Source organism: Bos grunniens, chromosome 7 (assembly GCF_055505025.1).
Source record: "Bos grunniens cultivar Pamir isolate PY7600 chromosome 7, Bosgru_T2T1.0, whole genome shotgun sequence".
In the NCBI taxonomy this organism is placed as follows: domain Eukaryota; kingdom Metazoa; phylum Chordata; class Mammalia; order Artiodactyla; family Bovidae; genus Bos; species Bos grunniens.
In genome coordinates, this window is record NC_141171.1 from 58,971,689 (window position 1) to 58,994,388 (window position 22,700).

General features: G+C 39.4%; 1 protein-coding gene across 1 annotated transcript; it reads right to left on the reverse strand.

The window, feature by feature from the left end:
• Nucleotides 1–5,826: 5,826 nt before the first annotated feature.
• On the reverse strand, nucleotides 5,827–12,964 carry SPINK1 (serine peptidase inhibitor Kazal type 1). Its single transcript, XM_086413701.1, has 4 exons — nucleotides 12,740–12,964; nucleotides 11,006–11,037; nucleotides 9,372–9,478; nucleotides 5,827–5,951 (listed from the first exon to the last, which is right to left on the reverse strand). The coding sequence occupies exons 1-4, from the start codon at nucleotides 12,792–12,794 to the stop codon at nucleotides 5,906–5,908; spliced, it is 240 nt and encodes a 79-aa protein (XP_086269827.1). The 5' UTR covers nucleotides 12,795–12,964; the 3' UTR covers nucleotides 5,827–5,905.
• Nucleotides 12,965–22,700: the final 9,736 nt, after the last annotated feature.

The following is a 22,700-nucleotide window of genomic DNA, read 5'->3' on the forward strand; positions in this document are numbered from 1 at the left end:
CTCCATAAACTATAAGAAATCATTGACTATAAAAAAAATACTCAAAAAAAGTTTAATTTCAAACAAGTTTACTTCTCCAATGGACAAAAATTTTTTTTGTATACTGTTTTTGTCTGATAGCTTTAAATTTCAAATACGAAGGGAAACCGTCCTGCATGCCTTATTTCTCCAGAGAAGGGGAACGTTATAACAGTGGAAGTTGGGTTTATTACCTTATCTTTTCTGAGGGCCAAAAAAACCTTCTCCTTCCGCAACACTTATTCCCAGCCACTACTCTAGAGTTCTTGTTTTGGGGGTGTGGTTTATAGTTCTGGAATTTTTCTACAGTTAAAAGCAGAGAGATTTTAGTCTGACCTTGTATCCAGTTAAAGAATCTCTTCTGTAAGATAACAATTTAATGATGTAGTGAATTGTTTCTCCTCCTATCATGTACCAGGAGACCTCTTTAGTGAGCTCAAAGGGTTATGAGATGAATAACAACAACAACAACAATAGTTAATCCTTCTTGAACACCTAACTATAAGGTAGGCATTGTGCTGACTGCCCTAAGAGGTACTTGTTATTGTTATTTTTAACCCTATATAAGAGATTAAGGAATTGAGACATAATTCTCTGCCTTTTTCCAGGACACATGGTTAAACAGTGGTAAAACTAGATTCCAGCCCAGGACTCTAACCCAGAGTCCTTGATTTTAACCATTATACTATTTGATTTTCTACTGAATGCAAATCAACCTCCCTTTAATCCCTACTCAATTAGTCTAAATTCTACCCTTTGGGGCCAAAAAGAGCATGTTAATTTCTCTTCTTCATTCATTTGTTTGTAAGAAAAAGAATATTAATCAGGCACCTTCTAGATGATAGATACTGTCTTGCAGCCTGTAATACAGCACTGAGAAGAGAGTTTCTGCTTTCATGGTGTTAACACTCTCTCCCTTAAATTGTTTGAAAACAGCCACCAGATTTCTAAAGGTTTGCCTTTCCTCAGACCAAAGTTTCCTATTCTTTCAACCATCTGTCATAGCACAAAGTTGCAAATTCTTCCCTATCATGGTAGCCTCTCTCCTCTAAACACATTTCAGTTGTAAATTTCTTTTTTTAATTAGCATATAATTGCTTTACAATGTTGTGTCAGTTTCTGCTATAGGACAACTGTGAATCAGCCAAATGTATACATATATCTCCTCCTTCTTGAGTCTCCCCCCGTGAGCTGCTGAACCAACCAGACATGAAACAGCAAATCAAATAGCAATCCACATGCTTTCTGATGGATCTGTTAAAAATAAGGCAACCTGCCTCAAATGGAGTTTCTTAGGCTAAGACCCATGTCATCAACTGAATTAACTTAATTTTAGTTTCCATTCCCAGAAATAGAATCTTAAACTAGTGATCAGAAATTGCCTAATCAGCATCAGTTAAGTAATCTGCCTGATAGACCCCCCACCATCCCCTAAAGAAAAGTGACCCTACAGTACTCAATCTGCTTTTTGTCTAGTAACTTCTTGTCCTTTCTGAATGCAAATACCACTTTGCACTGACCCTTGGGGCTCCTTCTTAACTGCTAATTTGGATGCTGCACAATTTGAATCCATTTTTGCTCAAACAGGATTTTTAATATGCCTCAGTTTATCTTAACACAGGTTTGGTGACTGAACAGAGAAACAAGGAGACATTTGACGGCTCTCAGCGGCAGCGAGCAACAGCAGCGAAGGTACCTGAGGAGTCCCTTGAGTTGCTGCTTCCTCACTGCCTCTGGAGGTGGTGGGTAAGTTTCCTCTAATCCTCCATCCATAGATTGTGTGTTAGGAGTGTTCACTGCTTTGAGCATTTTTTGCGTTTTGAGCATTTTTTTTTTTTCCCACTGCCTGGATCCCCAAACTGGCCTGAGTTGGGTGGCATGGGACACAGATATAGAACTGTTTCCAGTGACAGACCTGGTCCAACCCCTAAACCAGACCTGGTGGAGGATCAGACCAGGTCCAATTTACGCTGGATTAGGTCCAGAGTAAGGCCTCCAGCAAGTAAAATTTTGTTTGAAGGCTGAACAAGCAAGTTAAGCTTCCCAAAGATAATTATGAATTACAATGGCCACTGTGGAGAACTTTTAAGCTAGATAAGCTTATCCATGTATGACATGCCTTTGAGAAGATGTGTCCTGAAGAAAATGGGGTTTTCTCAGCCAGCGCTCACCATAAAGGATAGAAGCAAAATTCTTTTTCCTTCTTTAAAGTTCCTGGTGGCCAATGGGACACACTACTCTCTCCAGAACCTGCAGAGAGGATCCAGGGAAATCTGGCAGGAGCCGGCCAAAGATGAGAATACTTGTGTGGTGCTAAGTTGCTTCAGTCATGTCCAACTCTTTGCAATCCTATGGACTATATAGCCCACCAGGCTCTTCTGTCTATGGGATTCTCCAGGCAAGAATACTGGAGTGAGTTGCCATGCCCTCCCCCCAGGGGATCTTCCTGAATCAGATCTCAAACCCCTGTCCGTCTCCTGCATTGGCAGATGGGTTTTTGTTTGTTTGTTTGTTTGTTTTTACCACTAGCAGCATGGGAAACCTGTAAGAATAGTTACGTGGACTTAAAAAAAAAAGGCATGATGTGAGAATTGCTAATTCAGTTTTATTTGGGGCAGAGTGAAAACTGCAGCCCAGGAAACAGCACCTCAGATAGCTCTGAGAAACTGTTCCAAAGAGTTGGTGGGGGGAATGGTCAGTATATACATGATTTTTGGTGAAGGGGGAATACATGCAATCAAGCACATATTTTTCCAGAAAGTTTCTACTAGTCTCGTGAAGCCTTTGCTAATTACAGGGAACAGTCATTACCATGAAGGATTTTAGTGCTTTTCTAGGTATGGGGAGATACAAGAACTGGGCTCCTGAAATCATCTATCTGAAAGACCTGTCCTGCCATCCCCCACCCTTGCAATTGAGTGCTTCATTTCTGATCTTCACCCTGAATTCCTTTCAGGGGATGTTGAAGGTCAGCACCCGTAGCAGCATATAACTTAATCCTTGCAGCAGTAGATAGGTAGATGGCAAGCGCCAATTTGTAGTTGACACCAAAGTCAGCTGGCTCATCACTGTTTCTATCTGTGGTGGCTGCTCCAGATAGGAAGGTAGGTTTCATTTTGTCCTTTCCTTTCCAAATCCAGATTGGCAGGAAAAAATCATTTGTAAGAAATCAGTCTGTTACTGAAGATAAGGTCATGTCCCCATTGCACAGTGAGGCCAAACAACCAAAACATCAGAGTGTGGAGCAGAAACTTACTGGAGGACCAAGCAACAGGCATGAGGTGGCTTATGCTCAAAACCCCCAATTCTCTGATGCCATTTAGGGAGAAATTTTTATAGGTAAAATTTGGGGTGAGGGCTATAGTGTGTGTGATTCTCTTCTGATTGGTTGGTGGGTGAGATAACAGAGTGGTTCCGGGAACTTTGTGCTCAGCCTGAAGTTACCATCCTCCACGCGATGTGGGCCTTAGTTCCTTCAGAAGAACTCAAAGATATCATTAAGTGTATCCCTTGGAAAAGACCCTGATGCTGGGAAAGATTGAGGGCAAGAGGAGAAGTGGGTGATGAGATGGTTGGATAGCATCAACAAGTCAATGGACATGAGTTTGAGCAAGCTCCAGGAGATAGTGAAGGACAGGGAAGCCTGGCGTGCTGCAGTCCACGGGGTCACAGACACGACTTAGCAACTGAACAGCAACAACACCCCTTGAGGAGGAACCAGGACTCGGCTTAAATCACTGAATTATAGTTTCTTGATCATTCTTCCTTTGTTTCTGCATTCTCTTACTTTCCTGATTGAATGTGCTATTTGGAATTCAGGGAAGGCCTAGGAGGCTGAAGCCCTTTTTCTGCAAATGAGAAATATGGGACAGGGAAAGGATTCCTACCCAGGAGGGCCCTCCAGAATCCCTCTGTTTCAGATCCTTGAATCATGTGACTCATAAATTTGCTTTCAGGTGCCATTAGTTGCCCTTCCTTTCTTTCCAGGGGCAGCTGTTTCCTCCTGTGTCTTGTGTCCCAAGAATTTGGCCTAGCAACAGTTAGGTTGGAGGTCTCAAAAATATGGCCAGACAGAAAGGTGGGTTGCCTAAATTTATTTTTTAACAAGTCAGAAAGTGAGCAGAACCATTAAATGTAGACAATCTAGGTTTATTTATTGCCTCTGCCTGTAATCTTCAAATCTCTTCTCTCCAGACCGTGACAATTTCTAGCATTCAATGTTTAAATCTGTTTACTAGAGCAAAGTTTCTTACGCTTAGCATTGCCCTTCAAATGTCCTCTAGCATCACAGACAAGATGCTGGAAGCCATCTTGCATCCATAATTTAACCTGGTGAGCTGTGAGGTGTGTTTGCCTGAGTCACTTAGTAGACCACAGCATCCCCTAGTGGTCAGATTTAAACCTCAAGCCATGTATATTCTGAATATCACAAGAAATTAACCTAAACCTTAAGTGTCATGCAACTGTGTTTTGCAAGTGTGGGACAGATTTTATTGGCTACTCTTGGTTCAATGGGTGATGAATTCTCCATTATTTATCAGGGAACCTGATGCATCTCAGGGTCATCTTACCCTCTATCTACTTCTCCATTCTGGGCTACTTCTTTGTCTGAGCTTAGGAATTCAAACTGCTTTTCCTTCTCTATTTTTGTGATTATAGATATCTTTTTCCTTTTGAGGCACTTCTTATTTCTACATATGCCATTTAATGTGAGCATGTTACCTAAAGTTCCTGTAGAAATCAGGAAGGGATAGTCTACCTGGGGTGATTGTGGTTTCGACTAAAATGCATTAGATTTGGAGTCTGTCCTGAATTACAAGCCCAATTTTGCCACCTTATTTGGTGGTGATATTAGTCAGGTTATCTAACTTTGCTAAGTTTACTCACGAGATAAGGTTAACTACACAGGGTTATTGTGGCTCATAGGTAAAGCAAAGTGAACCACACAGAGGCCTCATGACCATTTCATCTGTAGTCTTGTAGGTCTGAAGTCCCTATTTTTCACAGCAGATCATCTCTTGGGAGTGCTTTGGTGGCAAAAGTTAAATCAGAATCAGGTCTTAGTTCCTCTTTGTTCATCTCAGCGCAAACCCGTGAGACCCAAAAAAGCAAATCTCCAAGTCAAGCCAGAGATAGAGTCCTCGGGCTGCCAGAGAAAATGGGGAGGTCTCCATCACTGCCACTCATCTCAGTAACTAGTGGGGAATAGCCTCTGCTGGGGGAGAATTAAGGCTGAATGCAAAGGCTCCTCCATCACACAGCTGAGAAAATGTAACTCTTTTGGTTTCCTCAATGATTTAGAGCCTCTTTGAGAAAGTCGTGCCTCACCTCAAATCTACTGTGAGATATATGGAAAATCTTAAGACTAAACTCTATTCCACTGGACAGGCAGCATTTCAGAATCGTATGCCTCTGTGCCTAGACCAGTGCCAGGTACAACAGATGCTCAGTTAAATTCCAAGGAACCCTAAAGAAATTATTTCAGTCAGTGAATGGTGTGAGGCAACATGTTTCTGGACTGAGAGCTTTCCAATTGTTTCTTAAAATGCTAGTCTAATCCCCATGGGATTACGATATTTGTGATCGACTGCATCCTGTCATTTAATGTCTGCAGTCACATTTCCTGAGACAGAGTCCTCAGAATGTGAGGAGGATGGGGAAGGGAAAAGCATCCTGAAAGAAACCCTGTCCAAAATTATAGGATTGCTGTATTTTGTAAAACTCGGTTTATTTTGAGTTTGCCTCCAGCCTCCGTTCTTGGTATAATCAAACATGCCTTTGAGGAAAAAGCATATAGGAGCAACAGGACGTATTTAGATGCATTTTATTCAGCAATCAGGCCAGCCATGCATTGTAGTGTACTTATGGGATTTCAGAACTTTGGTTCTCAGCAAGGCCCAGATTTTTGAATGAGGACAGGAGTCTGACGTTCCCTGTAGAAGAGATTGGGGGAAAAAAAATTAGTTTAAACTTTGCTGAGAAAATGTGACTATGGGGGGAAAACAAGGAAAAAATTCAGCTTTATTTAAAATGAGAGGTTTGAGATTTCCTTCCATTTCTGTTTCTCTTATTCATATATTCATTCACTTATTAAGTCATCAAATACTGATTGAGAACTACTACCTATATTGAGAATACAACAGAAGGGAAAAATGTTCATCCTTATAGAGTTGACAGATCTAGCAGGGCATCATTAAAAGCCTTGGAATTAATCTTTAATCCATTGTTGCTTTTCCTGCTGCCGTCATTGTCCTAGCCACCAGATTTCCAGCTTAGCAGGTGCCCAGGCTACTTTCGGATCTTTGCCTTAGGACTCTGGGGATTCCCATCTGTGAGATTTTGCAAAAGGAAATCATATCCTTATCTCGTAGGATAGTTGCTTTATTTAGCATCTAGACAGAGCCCATGGTTGGACTTATTTTCCATAGCTATGCTGTCCATGACAGCTGACATGATCTCATATAGCTGCTTAAATTTAAATCAGTTTAATAATGTTAAAAGTCCAGCTTTTTGGTTATGGTAGCCATGTTTTAAGTGCTGGTGCCATGACTAGAGGCCTCCATATTGGACAGCATTTCTGTCATTGCAAAAAGTTCTTGCAGGAGAATGCTAGTTTATAGAAAAGAATTTGCCAGTGTAGGTTGCCTGAGAAGATACAGAGTAATTAGAAAAAAAGTTCTTACTGAATATATCTGCCAGGAGCACAGTGATCAAGGAGATGCAAGCCCTTGTTCTTCTACTCATTGCAAAACTCAACAACTAGGGTCAGAACCTGGATCTAGTTAACCATACAATATATTAACACTTTTTTGGCGGTTTTGATGGGCAGTAGAAAGAAAAGCAAAATGATACATGAGTAGCATTGAAGCATATATATTACCACATGTAAAATAGATATCTAATAGAAAGTTGCTAAACAACACAGGGAGTTCAACGCAGTCCTCTGTGACAGCCTGGAGGGGTGGGACTAGGTGGGGGCAGTTCAAGAGGGAGGAGACATGTATACTTACGGCTGATTCACACTCTTGTATAAACATTGTGAAACAACTATCCTCCAGCTAAAAATATTTTTTAAAAAATGGTACTTTTCAAAAAGCCACATTTCTCTCTCTTGCTTTCTTAGAGAAATATAGGAATAGAAAGTACTTTTTTGGGCATTCAAATATTGCCCCCTTATTTACATATTTTTAAAAGAATAGAAAAAGCAGGTAGGACTGATAGATTTTTAAAATCTAAAGAAACAGGGCGTCCCAGCCCTATGCTCATATTTTTCCAGTGTTTCACTCTAAATATTAGGCCATTTGATCTTGGCACTTGGAAGTCGCCCAAGTCTCAAGGCTGTTGTACTGCTTTCCCCTCCCCTTGGACAGAAATATGATGTTTGACTTTAACATCAATAGCATAGGCCTTGAGAAAATTAACAGGTGGTTTCAACTTTCTTTTATAAGTTTTTAGCGTGGGATTTTTTTAAAAGCAGAGAATCTAATGTTTTCAGCCTACAACTTTAGGATATTAAATATTTCTCCCTGGGAACCTATTTCCACAATCCTTGTTAAATACCAAGAATTTTCTGAAATGATTTAAAGCAGATCAAAGAGAGGGTTCATGATACAGTGAATTAGAGCAGTGGAATGATGGAAGTGCATGCAGTCATTTGAGCCTAAATCAAAGTCTTAACACCACATCAGTTCCAAAATAGCAGAATTTTCTAGGTTCCTTGCGGAATCTCTTTTGTTTGACCATTCTACATCTTTATTTAACCTGGAAGGCTTTTGTGATACTATGAAAACAGACCACTGTTTAAATGACTTCCTTTTCATGAATCCTTTCTTGACCCTTTCAGTAAGAAGCAATCTGTCTCTCTCCTTCATTCCTATAGCACATTGCTAACACCCATGTAACGGCATTTGTCACAAGTTACAAGAAATTACCTTATTTGTGCTATTTTCTCTTAGTTATATTCACAAGTGGAGGAGACTAGCACAATGCTTGGCAGAAAGTGTTCAGTAGCAAAGACAGAATATCTGTGGCAAATTTATTTCTCTGAGCTCGTGAGTCTGATTCCCATCACTAGCCACCTACAGTCAGTTCAGAAACTCCACTGAGGCTGGTTCTCACATCCATTAAAAAAAGTGTTACCAAAATATGTTTTTGGTCACCTAATCAATATAATTCACCTTTGCATATTTTAGGACTTTAGTAAATACGATGATTACTATTGCAAAGAATGTTTTTTTTTAAGTATAAGGGAATTTGGGGTACATTGTGAGCTTTAAAAAATCCATACTATCTCGTTTGCTAAAAAACCTTGGAGTTTTTTTATCATAGAACTGACTTTTTAAAAAAATAATTGAAAGAAGCATTCAAACACTTCACCTCCTCTGCTGCTGCTGCTGCTGCTAAGTCGCTTCAGTCGTGTCCGACTCTGTGCGACCCCATAGCCGGCAGCCCACCAGGCTCCCAGGTCCCTGGGATTCTCCAGGCAAGAACACTGGAGTGGGTTGCCATTTCCTTCTCCAATGCATGAAAGTGAAAACTGAAAGTGAAGTCTCTCAGTCGTGTCTAACTCCCAGCGACCCCATGGACTGCAGCCCACCAGGCTCCTCCATCCATGAGAGTTTCCAGGCAAGAGTACTGGAGTGGGGTGCCATTCACCTCCTCTATTGCTTGGTAATTTCTTAAACACCTTTTATACTGCACCATATTATTACTTACTTTCTGGCTTTTGTTCAGTTTTTTCTTCATATTGGAATACTTCTCTCTCTTTCTTTAGAATGTCCTAGAGAAAGCCTCCAAACTTCTCAAAATCCTAGCAGGCATAATTAATTCTTTTTGATTTTGTGCTCTCAGAGCACTTTGCTTACACGACCACTGACCCCACTGTGTTAGCATTGAGCGTAAGCAAACTGGGAGACAAAACCTGGAGGATTTTCTTCTGTATCTCACATGTACTTAGGCTGGTACCTGACTTTATCATGGAAAGAGCAAGGATTTCGTACCAGATCTGTCACTCATTGCTAAGCATTATTTAAACTAACTAAATCTCAATTTTCTCCTGGACATAATAAGCTTAGTATTATTTACCTCATAGAGTCATTATGAATATTAAATACCTTGCACAATGCTTGACACAATGTATACTCTTCTATCATAATGCACACACACTTCTATATAATCTTTACAGATATATAATGAGAAAAAGATCAAGAATATTTGAGGGAAAACTAGGTATTTTGTTTTTCACATGGTGAAATTCATGTTATTGGCATATTCACTGAGTCTTAGATATATAAAAATCTGAAGACATCTAGCTTAAAATATATATTTTAAAAGAAATTCAAGCTTGTACTCACTTATTTTCCATACATAACAAGCATTCATTAGAATAAGTAACTCCATCTGTCCCACAGACAGGGTTATAGATCCTGGGACATCCGTTCACTTCATTTGTGCACTTGGCCTATAAATGGAATGAAACAGAATCATTTCCCATCATTTTTCATTCTTTGAATTTATAGCACAGTCTCTAAAATCTCCCTGAGTTGATCACCTTAAAAATGGATTGGAAGGCTGATACTAAGTGTTCTAAAGGGAAGAATCCAAAATTTGTGTTCAGAAAACCTGGTTTTAAGTAATGCCTCTGCTACTTACAGGCTGTGTGACATTGGGAAATCTCTTGGTGTCTCTGAACCACAGTCACTTCATTTGCCAAACAAGAATGATGTTGTCCTTTTTCCTACCTGTCTCATCGTGGTGTTGTGAGGTTTGAATAGGGTGAGTGAGAGAATGTTCAAGTTTACAGTCACTACAAGTGCCAGCTTCTCTCAGGTCAGCCATACCTTGAAGCATGTTCTTTCTTGCACACAGTAGTCCTATTCCCTTGGTCTTATCCAAGTCACTTAAAGACGTGCAGTGCCTTCCACCTTTGGAGTTTTTGCACAGCCTGTTTTCTCTACCATCAGTAAGAACTAGTAATTATGAAATGACTTTCACAGGGCAGACACTGTCCAAAATGCTTTTTATGTATTATTATATTTAAACTTCACAACTAGCCTATGAACTTTTTTTATCATACTTTCCTTCTAGTAAGGATAATGAAGTACAAAGGGAGTAAATCATCCCAGGTCACACACCTAATAATTACTGGTTCCTGGATTTAAACCCTGTCAATCCAGGTCCTGAACTTTAGCTCTTCACCACTTGACTCTAATATTTATTTATTTTTGGCTGCTCTGGGTCTTTGTTGCTGCACAGACTTTGTCTAGTTGCAGTGAGCACAGGCTACTCTCTAGTTACCGGGTGTGGGCTTCTCATTGCAGTGGCTTCTCCTGTAGCGGAGCATGAGTCTAGGGACCCATGGGCTTCAGGAGTGGCAGCTTGAGGGCTCAGTAGTTGCGGTTGCTGGGCTCTAGAGCATGAAACCCATTTGCCAATGGTTTTGGCAAACATGTTTTTTGCTCCGCGGCTTGTGGGATCCTCCCCAACCGTGGATCAAACCCAGGTCTCTTGCACTGGTAGGAGGATTCTTTATCACTGAGCCACCACGGAAACTCTAGGGTAAGTTGCTAATGGAATCAGAACTTCTTTATAATACATCAGAGATGTAGTAATTTATTTACTCATGCACTTTTGGTTTGTCATTGGCCTTCTCACTACGTATAAATGTAATGAAAAGAGGACACTTCTTCTGCTGGTCTCCACTTAAAATTCGTGTCCTACAAGATAGCCCCACTATATATAAAAACCCCTTTACAGCAAACATAATACGACTACACAGAAATTGCCTGTGTATCTGAGAATTTGTCCCTCAACATAAGCACCTGTGGGGAACTACAATCACTACCCACGTTTAGTAGGTTAAGCCTTGCCAGTGTTCAAACTCCTTGTATTAACTTGAGGCTAAATTGAAAGGTGAGTTAGACTACGCTTTGGTTGGAACAAACACTTCTAGCCCCGGAGGTAAAAAAAATTACAAAATTGTCTCTACCTCTCTTCCCAGGATGTTAGCTCCACTGTTACCTGGAAAACATAAATCAGACATGTGAAGTTGAGTCTTGAATGGGAGAGGACAGATGTATTCTCATTCAGAAATTTCTGCTTCCACTTAAGTCTATGTCTTCTCTGCTGGCCTCTTTCACCACCTAGCCCTTCTTATTTCCATCTTTTTTCCTCAAGGACATCTCACTGCTGTTCACTCACAGCCTGCCTTCTGAAACCTCAAAAAAATTAAGCAAAAATTTGATTAGGACAAAAGTTTTGTATATTTAAGACAAGTTGACTTGTTTCCTTGAAAATAAAAACGATGTACTTACTGCTTCAGATGTCTCAGGCACAGAGCAAATACCTTCTGAATACTCACTGACATTCTAGTTAGCAACTTGTTTATTGATGTAGGAAATGTAAGTATCTATGTTAAGTTTATAGATAAAGATATGGAGAGTTTCTATAACCAGTAAAACAGTTAACACTAGCAATTACCAGGTCTTATGATGCAAAACTAACTTTTATATTTATACGTAAGTCTTCTTTTGTAAGTGATACTAAAAAAAGTGGAATCTTCTGACAACTCAAACTTTGGTTCCCAAAGACCTCTTTTCGTCCATTGCATTGTGCTATTAGTTTAATTCACATTTTTTGAATTTACAGGTAGATACTTAAAATTGTCATGCTGCATTTTCCAGAAAATAGCAGGTCTTGATGACATCACGTTTATGTAGGATATGGTGACTCTGGGTGAGCTCATTGTAGGGAAGATGGACTAATTTGATAGTATTAGTCACTTCTTCTAAAGGAAGAAATGTTGGTCAGATTTGATTTTGTTATTAACAATCTCTGAGGTCAACTAGGTAAGGAGGTAGTTTTCCTGAGCTAAATGTTTTGAAAAGGCATAAGACACTCACAGGCCTGGAAAAGAAGGTCCCTGGAATAGTCAGAACCTGATGTGGTGAGAATCCCACTGGATTTTAGAATCTAGTTGAGTCTAAGATTTAATGAGCAGGTGATCGCCACACAGGCATCTATCTGTATTAATTGATATGCATGAGAAATGGAAAAGGGACCACCACTCCCATAAATATTTAGCAAATACAACAAACAGCATTGTTCCTTTTTTCATAAAGTGTTGATTTGGTTTCTTTGCTAGATCTGATAAAAAATTTAACACGTTATCCATTTCCAAAGACAAAAAGGAAGCTGATGCCGATTCTGGGGGTTCAGATCATCTCTCAGCATTATCAAGACAGTTTGAAGATATACACATACCATCTATTCAAAAAGAATATTTTTTCTAAAATTATTCTGTAGGTCAAAAGTCAAATTCTTAAACTCTGCCCTGTACACTGAATAACTGGAAACCATTGTAACCTATTTCTACAATTCCATGAGAACATAAAATTTGTAAATTGACCTTAAACATGTACAGAGTTAGAAGGGTACTTGATGTTGAAATGATCCCTTCATTTTTCTACCATATCTCTTGAAGAGTCAGCTTCATTACCTGAAAAAAAAAATTTCATGTCTGAGCACTAGTAAAATTGTTTTCCTGTGTTATGTTAAAATCCCTCTTTCGATATATAATTCTCATCTACTGATCTTATTTCACCTCCCTAGAACCAAAAGATCTGTCCAAGAGTAGACTCTAAGTCTTGAAAGTAATGTGCTCAATAAGGCAACAAGTCAAAAAGGTTTTACTCAAATCAGAAAAATAAGCAACGACACCTACCAGATAAACTCATCAGAACCAAGGCAGTGAGGAGAAAGATGCTTGCCACCTTCATGGCTGAAATGCTGGTTCTAGAGCTCAGTCGAAAACTGCACTGAACTTACACTTCGCTCTGGAACCCTGGGACTGGAAGGGTCATATAGTGTGCGTGGGCTTCCAGTCTCCACCTCCTGCTCTGCGTCACAGATCTCCTTGGTTATTGATTGACTCCGTAGTATAGCCTGTCCTCCAGGTTTGGGGCACACCACCAGTGTAAGAAAGGTGTAGGAGAGGAATGCCCTAGGCCTTCCTAGGTAAAAGTGCAGGGTAAAGACTGTCAGGAAGAGATTACTAGTGGTTACTTGGTTCTTGCCCTAACTTCCTCTGACTATGGAGAGAAAGCCCATGGTCAAGTTCTGGTTTTCTCATCTGTAAGGTGAACTCAAAAGTTCTTGTCCTCTGTAATTCTAGGTGTATAAAAGGTATGAATATCTAAAAAAATTCCATTCTTGCTTCTTTTTCTTCAGCTTTTAAAATTCTTTCTCTGTTTTCTTTTTCTGCCACCCATTCACAAAGCCTAAAGTAGCTGACAGAGGGCCAGGTTAGAGGTAAGGAGGACTCTCTTTCCTAAGGTGTGTGTGTACTCCAAGGTAGAGTGGGCTCACCAGAGACTCTTACCAGCTCTATGTCCTTGGACAAGTAGTTCACCTGGGGATGGAAATAATAACAGTACCTACCTCAAAGAATTGATCTTTCATTCCAAAATATGCCTTGTGTATATTTTGGAACGATTTGTGGTTTGGGGAGATAATTCTCAATTCTTTCTCATCTTTCTGCATGTCTTATGGGTAGAGACATCGACTGCGTGTGTTTCAAACAATCTTTTCAAGAGTGTTTCTACAGGAAATAGCCTTGGAATGTAGAATAGTCTCTCTCTCTGGTGTAAAGGACAGGTTTGTTTGCCATTGGGTATAAGATAGTATCTCTCACTAGGGCAAAGTTTAGGCACGTATAATGCTTTTTTTGTGTATCTGCATCACATGGTTTGTGGTATCTTAGTTCCCCAAGCAGGGATTGAACCTGGGCCATGGCAGTGAGAGCACCAAGTCCTAACTGTTGGACCACCAGGGAATTTCCAGGCATAGTGCCCTTGAAAAAATTTAGGGATTTTTAAAAGCTGGGCATCCTTCCCTTGTAGCACATTGTGCTTTCTCTGTATGTTTCCTTGGCCCTCTTCGTGTCACGCTATGGAGGCTGGGCCTGGGGAACCAGAGCAAACGCTGGGACTCTGGCTATTGCTATTGAGTAATTACATCTCTTTTCTCTGAGTCAGGAGTCTGTGTCTTCTGTCAGACTGCCTTTAACTGTGGCAGAATAACGTGTCAGCTTCCAACCAGGGTGAAATCTTAAACCCTCCCAGGTAATGATGTATGTTAACTGTATTCAAAAGAAAAAAAAGAACTGTACAAATCTATGGTGATGGATCACTGTTCTCATGAAGCTTCCATGACATTTTAGTTTGAGAGAGATAGGGAATAAAAAAGTAATCAAATAATTACAAAGTATATCAGATTATACTAAACGTTATGGAGAAAAAGAAGATATTAAGCAGAGGTGGCATGAGGAAGCAGAAAATATTAAGAAGAGATGGCAAGAATACACAGAAGAACTACACAAAAAAGATCTTCATGACCCAGATAACCATGATGGTGTGATCACTCACCTAGAGCCAGACATCCTGGAATGTGAAGTCAAGTGGGCCTTAGGAAGCGTCACTATGAACAAAGCTAGTGGAGGTGAGGGAATTCCAGTTGAGCTATTTCAAATCCTAAAAGATAATGCTATGAAAGTGCTGCACTCAATATACCAGCAAATTTGGAAAACTCAGCAGTGGCCACAGGAATGGAAAAGGTCAGTTTTCATTCCAATCCCAAAGAAAGGCAATGCCAAAGAATGTTCAAATTACTGCACAATTGCACTCATCTCACATGCTAGTAAAGTAATGCTCAAAATTCTCCAAGCGAGGCTCCAACAGTACATGAACCGTGAACTTCCAGATGTTCAAGCTGGTTTTAGAAAAGGCAGAGGAACCAGAGATCAAATTGCCAACATTCGCTGGATCATTGAAAAAGCAAGAGAGTTCCAGAAAAACATCTATTTCTACTTTATCGACTACACCAAAGCCTTTGACTATGTGGATCACAACAAACTGTGGAAAATGCTTCAAGAGATGGAAATACCAGACCACCTGACCTGCCTCCTGAGAATCTGTATGTAGGTCAATAAGCAACAGTTAGAACTGGACATGGAACAATGGACTGGTTCCAAATCGGGAAAGGAGTACGTCAAGGCTGTATATTGTCACCCTGCTTATTTAACTTGTATACAGAGTACATCATGAAAAATGCTGAGCTTGAAGAAGCACAAGCTGGAATCAAGATTGCCAGGAGAAATATCAATAACCTCAGATATGCAGATGACACCACCCTTATGGCAGAAAGTGAAGAAGAACTAAAGAGCCTCTTGATGAAAGTGAAAGAGGAGAGTGAAAAAGTTGGCTTAAAACTCAACATTCAGAAAACGAAGATCATGGCATCCAGTCCAATTATTTCATGGCAAATACGTGGGGAAACAAAGGAAACAGTGAGAGACTTTATTTGGGGGGCTCCAAAATCACTGCAGATGGTGACTGCAGCCATGAAATTAAAAGATGCTTGCTCCTTGAAAGGAAAGCTATGATCAGTCTAGACAGCATATTAAAAAGCAGACACATTACTTTGCCAACAAAGATCCATCTAGTCAAAGGTACGGTTTTTTCAGTAGTCATGTATGGATGTGAGAGCTGGATTATAAAGAAAGCTGAACACTGAAGAATTGATGCTTTTGAACTGTGGTGTTGGAGAACACTCTTGAGAGTCCTTTGAACTACAAGGAGATCCAATCAGTCTATCCTAAAGGAAATCAGTCCTGAATATTCATTGGAAAGACTGATGCTGAAGCTGAAACTCCAATACTTTGGCCACCTGATGCAAAGAACTTACTCCTTTGAAAAGACCCTGATGCTGGAAAAGATTGAAGACAGGAGGAGAAGGGGACAACAGAGGATGAGATGGTTGGATGGCATCACCAGCTTGATGGACATGAGTTTGAGTAAGCTCTGGATGTTGGTGATGGACAGGGAGGCCTGGCATGCTGCAGTCCATGGGATCCCAAAGAGTCAGACATGACTGAGTGACTGAAATGAACTGAACTGAACTGAGGTGAGCACATTTATCTACTTTATTTAAATTGCATATGTAAAATTGTATATATTTCTCATATATGTATCTCTTTGCTAGATCTCTCCTCTGATCTTCATACCAGATATTAAGTGCCTTCCTGAAAATTTTGAACATCCTATAGACACTTCAAATTTAATGTTATACTACTGTTTTAATCATTTACCACAGATATTTGTCTCTTCAGCCTCCCAATTGCTTCTCTTTCCTCCAGTTGTTTGGTCAAGACCTAAGTGTTCTTCTTGATGCCTTCCTCCACCTTCACCTGATGTGCCATCTTCCACTCTTAATTCATTTCCAAGGTCTCTTCTTGACTTTGTGTCCAAAATAACCTCAATTCTGGACACTTCTCATTCCCTTACACGGTCCTATCTAAGATGATGCAATCATTTCCACCTTGACATTCTGAAATTTCTTTCAGGTAGTTTCCCAACAACATCTGTTATTTCATCTTCCAAGCTACCCTCCATAGGATAATTCAGTGATCTTTATAGAGTGTATGCGTGATCATGCGGTGCTCCAGTTCCCCATGGTTCAGCATCCTAGGAAAGGTTGATGTGAATGGCTTGGCTCCTGTCTACATCTCTTACTTTATTCCCATCAGTTTCCTGCTAGTTCAGTCTCTCAGTCCACATTGGTCTTTTCTTTGTTCTCTCTTGAAGGGGGGCGACGTGGGGGAGCATCTAGCTTTTAAGCTTCAGATTCAGGCTACATTTTCTCATGGAGCTGCTTTTCTGAGCATTCCCTAATTCTCTTCTGTGTCTATATTAACTTTTGTTATTTTATTATTTCCTGATACCCTGCATAGCACTTAACTTCCATTCTATAGCTGTTTTTATGATTATTATGTAGTATCTCTTCACCTTTAGGGAGCAAATTTTGTTGTTTTGTTTACTGTAGTAGCAAGCAAAGTACCTGGAAAAGAGTAGGTTCTAAATAAATATTTACTGAAAACGTAAGTTGAGTAGTACATGTATATATCTGATTTTCCTAAAGACTCAGTTTTATGCCTTGTTCATTTTTACTCCAGTGTCTGCAATAGAGTAGTCCTTCACTGGCTTCTTTAGTCTTTTATTTGCTCAGCCATTATTATAATTGAATATTCATAGAGCCTTGCTATTTAAAAAGTCTGGCTTGAGTGCAAAGGAAATCCATATGATTTCTGCTCTCATGGAGTTTAGGCTAAGCATTTACAAATATCATCTGAATGAGTAAAGTTTTGTTCATTTCAAATCATAATTTAAACATTAGTTTTATTGTTAATAAGAAGTTTCCAATAGCCACCATAAAGGGTTGGGGCTGTTAATATTTGAATTTTAATAGAAAAGGAATTTTTCTTTGGTTTCACAAGTAGTCTGAGGACAGAGGATTGACTTGGGACAGGAACTCTTTTTTTCTTTTTTAAAAATTTATTTTAATTGGAGACTAATTACTTTACAATGTTGTGGTGTTTTTTGCCATACATTCATATGAATTACCATGGGTGTACATGTGTTCCTCATCTTGACCCTCCCTCCCACCTTCCTCCCCATCCCGTCCCTCAGGGTCATCCAGTGCATCAACCCTGATCGCCCTGGGACAGAAACTCTTTAGATAATAATAGCAGTAGTAAAACATTCAGATTTAGAACCATCTGATGCCAAAGCCCAGGCTCTTTCCAAAACACTGATTAATAGACATTTTGACTCTGGACCCAAAGTAAAACACAGATTTTGTGTTATGGCCTAGTATATACATACACACACATGTATGTCATAGACAAGTAAGACTGTTAAGAAATAAAACATAATCTTATGATACACAATGGTTCTTGGTACATTTTATTCTGTCCTATCTCATAGTTCACCAGTCCTGACTTGCAATTTGAAAAACATTTTACTACAATGAAATCCCATGGACTCCATTCAATCTTGTTTTCTAATTCACGTGGCGGATTCATGTTGATGTATGGCAAAACCAATACAATATTATAAAGTAATTAGCCTCTAATTAAAATAAATAAATTTAAATTAAAAAAAAAAAGAACCTGGGTCAAATTCTAGTTAGAAACTGCCCTAAATTATGATAGGAGATGGTTCTTTGGAGGCACAAATCGAAGAGGACATGAAGAGACAAACCTGGCTCTAATTACAACACTGCTGTTTCAACTGTGATAGAACTCTGGGGAAATTATTTTCTTTAACTACAAAAATATATTTCATAAGATATTTGGTTTGAGTAAAAATAAACCTAGAAAAATAAATATTGTGCAAAAATATTCTTTCATCTCCCTTGGAATAATAATTGCTAACTGGTAATAATATCACTCTTTTTCCATGGATTGGAATAATGGTAAAACATTTAAGCTTCTTATGATCAATGTTTTGACAGAATAAATACTGTTAGAATAAATACTATGTGCCCTAAAGGATGGGATGAGCACTGGTTGGAACAATTCTGCTACTGTTCTAGACTGTTAGTCATATTTAATGTGTTTACATGGCCTAGCCTTGTGTCAGTCCCTCCTTCACTTTACTTCTCTGTGTACATATCCATCAGTATATTATCAGGAACTCAATCAAATGTACTATGACCTACTGTCCTTTGTGTCAAGGACTAATTATGCACCTGAATAAAGAACGATGACAAACCTTAAAAGAACTGTTGTAATGGGTGCTGAGAGTATTGGCTGGAATGGGGATGTTGGTTGAGCACCTGTTAATTTTCACATCCTGTTCTCAAGGTTTGACTGGTATAAAAATTACAGAAATTGGAGAGACTCAGCTTCATATATTTAACCTGACACTTGAAGACTTCTTTGACTTAGCTGCATCTTAACTGTTAAATCTCATTTTTCACAACTCATGGACCTTTCTGATTTTTCTTAAATGATCTCTTCTTTTCTTTATACTGCTTACTCTCTTAAAAGGTACCAATGATTTTGTACCCATCCTCTAAAGCTTGGCTAAAATATCTATGGTCCTTGATTCAATTAGTTATGATTCCCCCTCCTCTTTAATCTCTCATAGAAGTTCATAAACCTATCACTTAATAGTTAAAAAAAATTAGATCATCATCATTACTATAATTATAATCATTGTGGCTAAAAAATTTCAAATCTTTATGCCAGGCACTGTGGTACTTTATTTCCATCATTTAAAGACCCTATAGCATTATTATTTCCATTTTACAAGTAAGGAAACTAAGGCACAAAGATTTCAATTATCATGTTTCTGACCACAGAGATCAAATACTAACATACACATATTTCCTGTAGTCATGTATGGATGTGAGAATTGGACCATAAGGAAGGCTGAGCACCAAAAAATTGATGCTTTTGAATTGTGGTTCTGAAGACGCTTGAGAGTTCCTTGGACTGCAAGGCGATCAAACCAGTCAACCCTAAAGGAAATCAACCCTGAATATTCATTGGAAGGACTGATGCTGCAGCTGAAGCTCCAATACTTTGGCCACCTGATGCAAAGAACTGACTCTTTGGGAAAGACCCTGATGCTGGGAAAGAATGAAGGCAGGAGGAGAAGGGGGTAACAGAGGATGAGATGGCTGGATGGCATCACCAACTCGATGGACATGGGTTTGAGCAAGCTCTGGGAGTTGGTGCTGGACAGGGAGGCCTGGCACGCATCAGTCCACGGGGTCACAAAGAGTCAGACACAACTGAGTGACTGAACTGATATATATACACGTGTGTATGTGTACATACATTTATATATCTATGTGTGTATGTATACATATGTATATTTATATAATATATATCTGGAGCTTCCCCAGTGGTTCAGTGGTAAAGCATCCACCTGCAATGCAGGAAATGGGGTTTGATTCCTGGGTTGGGAAGATCCCTTGGAGGAGCAAATGGCAACCCACTCCAGTATTCTATGGACAGAGGAGTCTGGCAGGCTACAGTCCATGGGGTTGCAAAGAGTTGGACACTGAGCGACTGAGCACACACGCAGTGTATATCTGACAAATGACTTCAAATCTCCTGTTTGTTCTTCCTAATGCACTTTTTTATGTCCCACCACTTTTCACTTTGAAACAGTTGCTTCAGCATTTGAGTATAGTGACATGGTTAGCACTAGCTTAAACTTTAGGAGGCCTGGGTTCCTAATTTAATATTGCCACTGACAACCGCTCAAGTTTCTTTACTCCTTCAGCTTTGGTTTCCTTTTGATCCATGTATTACAAATATGTTCTTCTATTGAGTGGCTTACATTTTCATCTTTTCAGTGATATCTTTTGATGAACAAAGGTCCTTAATCTTAACAGGTTCCAACTTAGCAATCTTTTCCTTTATCATTAGTGTTCTTTTTTGGGGGAGAGTCTCCTGTTTAAGAAAGTTTTGCCTGCTGAAAAATTATGAAGATACTCTATATAATTCTAGAAGTTCTACAGTCTACTGTAATTAATTTTTATAGATGATGTAGATAGATGTCAAGATTCAGTCTTTTTTAACATAGATTTGTGGATAATCAATCGTTTTCAATTACTGAAACCAGCACTTTCCCCTATCACATGCCGTATCACCCATGTTGCAAACCATTGCCCAGAAACCACTGTGGCTAAGTTTCTGGTCCCTATTATCTTCTGTCTGTTCTTGCTTAGATACCATACTGAATTTTTTATCTAATGTGTTCTTCTCTCTCTACAATACCTGCTTGCCCCTCACAGATGCACACCTTTGTCCACTGTGGTGGGCGGTAGATGGCAGCCTTCCCCTCTTATCTCTCCTATTGCCTAATGTTTCATGACTTTGTACAGGCCCATCCTGTGGCCATGGAAAATCCACCCTGAGCTATTTCTCCAATTACTTTGGTCTCACTGAAATAGGTCTTTATCTGTTACCACTAAGAATATAACTGGAGTTAAAATATTCTTCTCTTTCTTGGGTTTCTTTTTTTGTGTCAAAGAATGTTGAAGGCAGTGGGGTTGCACCCTTGTTTTATAGGTGTCAACACGGTACTGAGCTCACATATTCCTCAGAATTCCAATCAACTGGTTGTTTTAACATCATCAGCAGATCCACATCATAAAAGTCTCATAGTTAAAAGTAGGGAACCTGAATGCTGTTTTGTAACAGTACAGTTGTAGGGCAAACTAAATGTCAGCTAGCTATCGCAACATGACTTTCCAGGGTTTGTCACTGTTCTCTAGAATAATCATGTTCTCCACGGGATTGGGGAAGACACGAATCATCTGTTCTAACTCTTTATCTGATGTTTAAATCTCATCTGTCTGACAGTGGGCATGTGCCAATGTTTAAACACTTCAGGTGACAGGGACTGGCAGTTTCTTCTATGGAGTTGAAACCTTTTCTGGAATTTCCATCTATTTATCCTACTGCTTGACCTCAGGTCAGTTCTGTTTTGCCACATCCTGATCCTCCAAATGTTTGTTAATAATGACTATTGTTCACTTTGAATGTCCTCTTCTGTGAGCCAACCCAGTCTGTCAACTATTCGCACTTGATATTGCTTCAAGTTTTTCTTCCTCAGGGTGGTTCCATTTTGTCTTTGTGCTTTTTAAAGGGAATTATCTGGAATGCTACTGCAGGATGTTTAACCACTTCAGTGGACTAGAGGATCGTTACCTTTCTCTCACTCCATGTGTTAAATTCTAATAATCATGTCTAAAATCTTGTTAATTATCTTCCAACTCAAAGTTATACTCTTACTTACTCTGCTACACAAAATTTACCTGTCTTACCCCCCATCATGAGATACTCCAAAGTTTCTTTAAAAAAAAACTCTGTCCTCACACTTACACACTTAGAAAACTTACACACGCACTTACACACTCACACACATACTTACTCACACACTTAGAAAACAAACCTATTACTGAAGAGGAAATGTAGGGGGAGGGATAACTTAGAAGTTTGGGATTAATGGATACATACTACTGTATATAAAAGAGATAACTCATGAGAACCTGCTATACAGCACAAGGAATTCTACTCAGTGTCCTATAATAACCCATGTGGAAAAAGAATCTGAAAAAAGAATAGATACATGTATATGTATAACTGGGGCTTCTCAGATAGCACTAGTGGTAAAGAACCTGCCTGCCAGTGCAGGAGACCTAAGAGACCCAAGTTTGATCCCTAGGTCGGGAAGATCCCTTGGAGGAGGGCATGGCAACCAACTCCAGTATTCTTGCCTGGAGAACCCCATGGATAGCGTAGCCTGGTGGGTTACAGTCTGTAGAGTTGCAAAGAGTCAGACATGACTGAAGTGACTTAGCATGCAAGTCACTGTATGTAAACCGGATCAGTTTGCTGTACCTGTCCTTTAGCTGACAGTGTATCAGTTCATGTGGGGTGAACCAGATGGGGAAGTGCCTCAACCTCACCACTTCCTTAGTACATTGAAGTTTTACAACTGATGTACTTTTTAATTCACCAAATACTTATGCAGACTTATTATGTGTTAGGTGCTGGTAGAAGGGATTATATAAATTACATTCAAAGTAAGTTAGAAAGTGAAGAGAATGTGAGAAAATGGAAATGAAGAGAATGACATACATATGAAGAACTTTTGCTCTAAAGAGAGTAGGGAATAGGTTCCTGAAAGTAGACATGAGTTCAAAAAGGGTCTTAAGATTGGAAATAATGTGCTTCAAATATAGACTTTTGAAGACAACTATCAGGCTCAATCTACACACTCTTTTCTTTTTAAATTGAAGGACAGTTAAATTACAGTACTGAG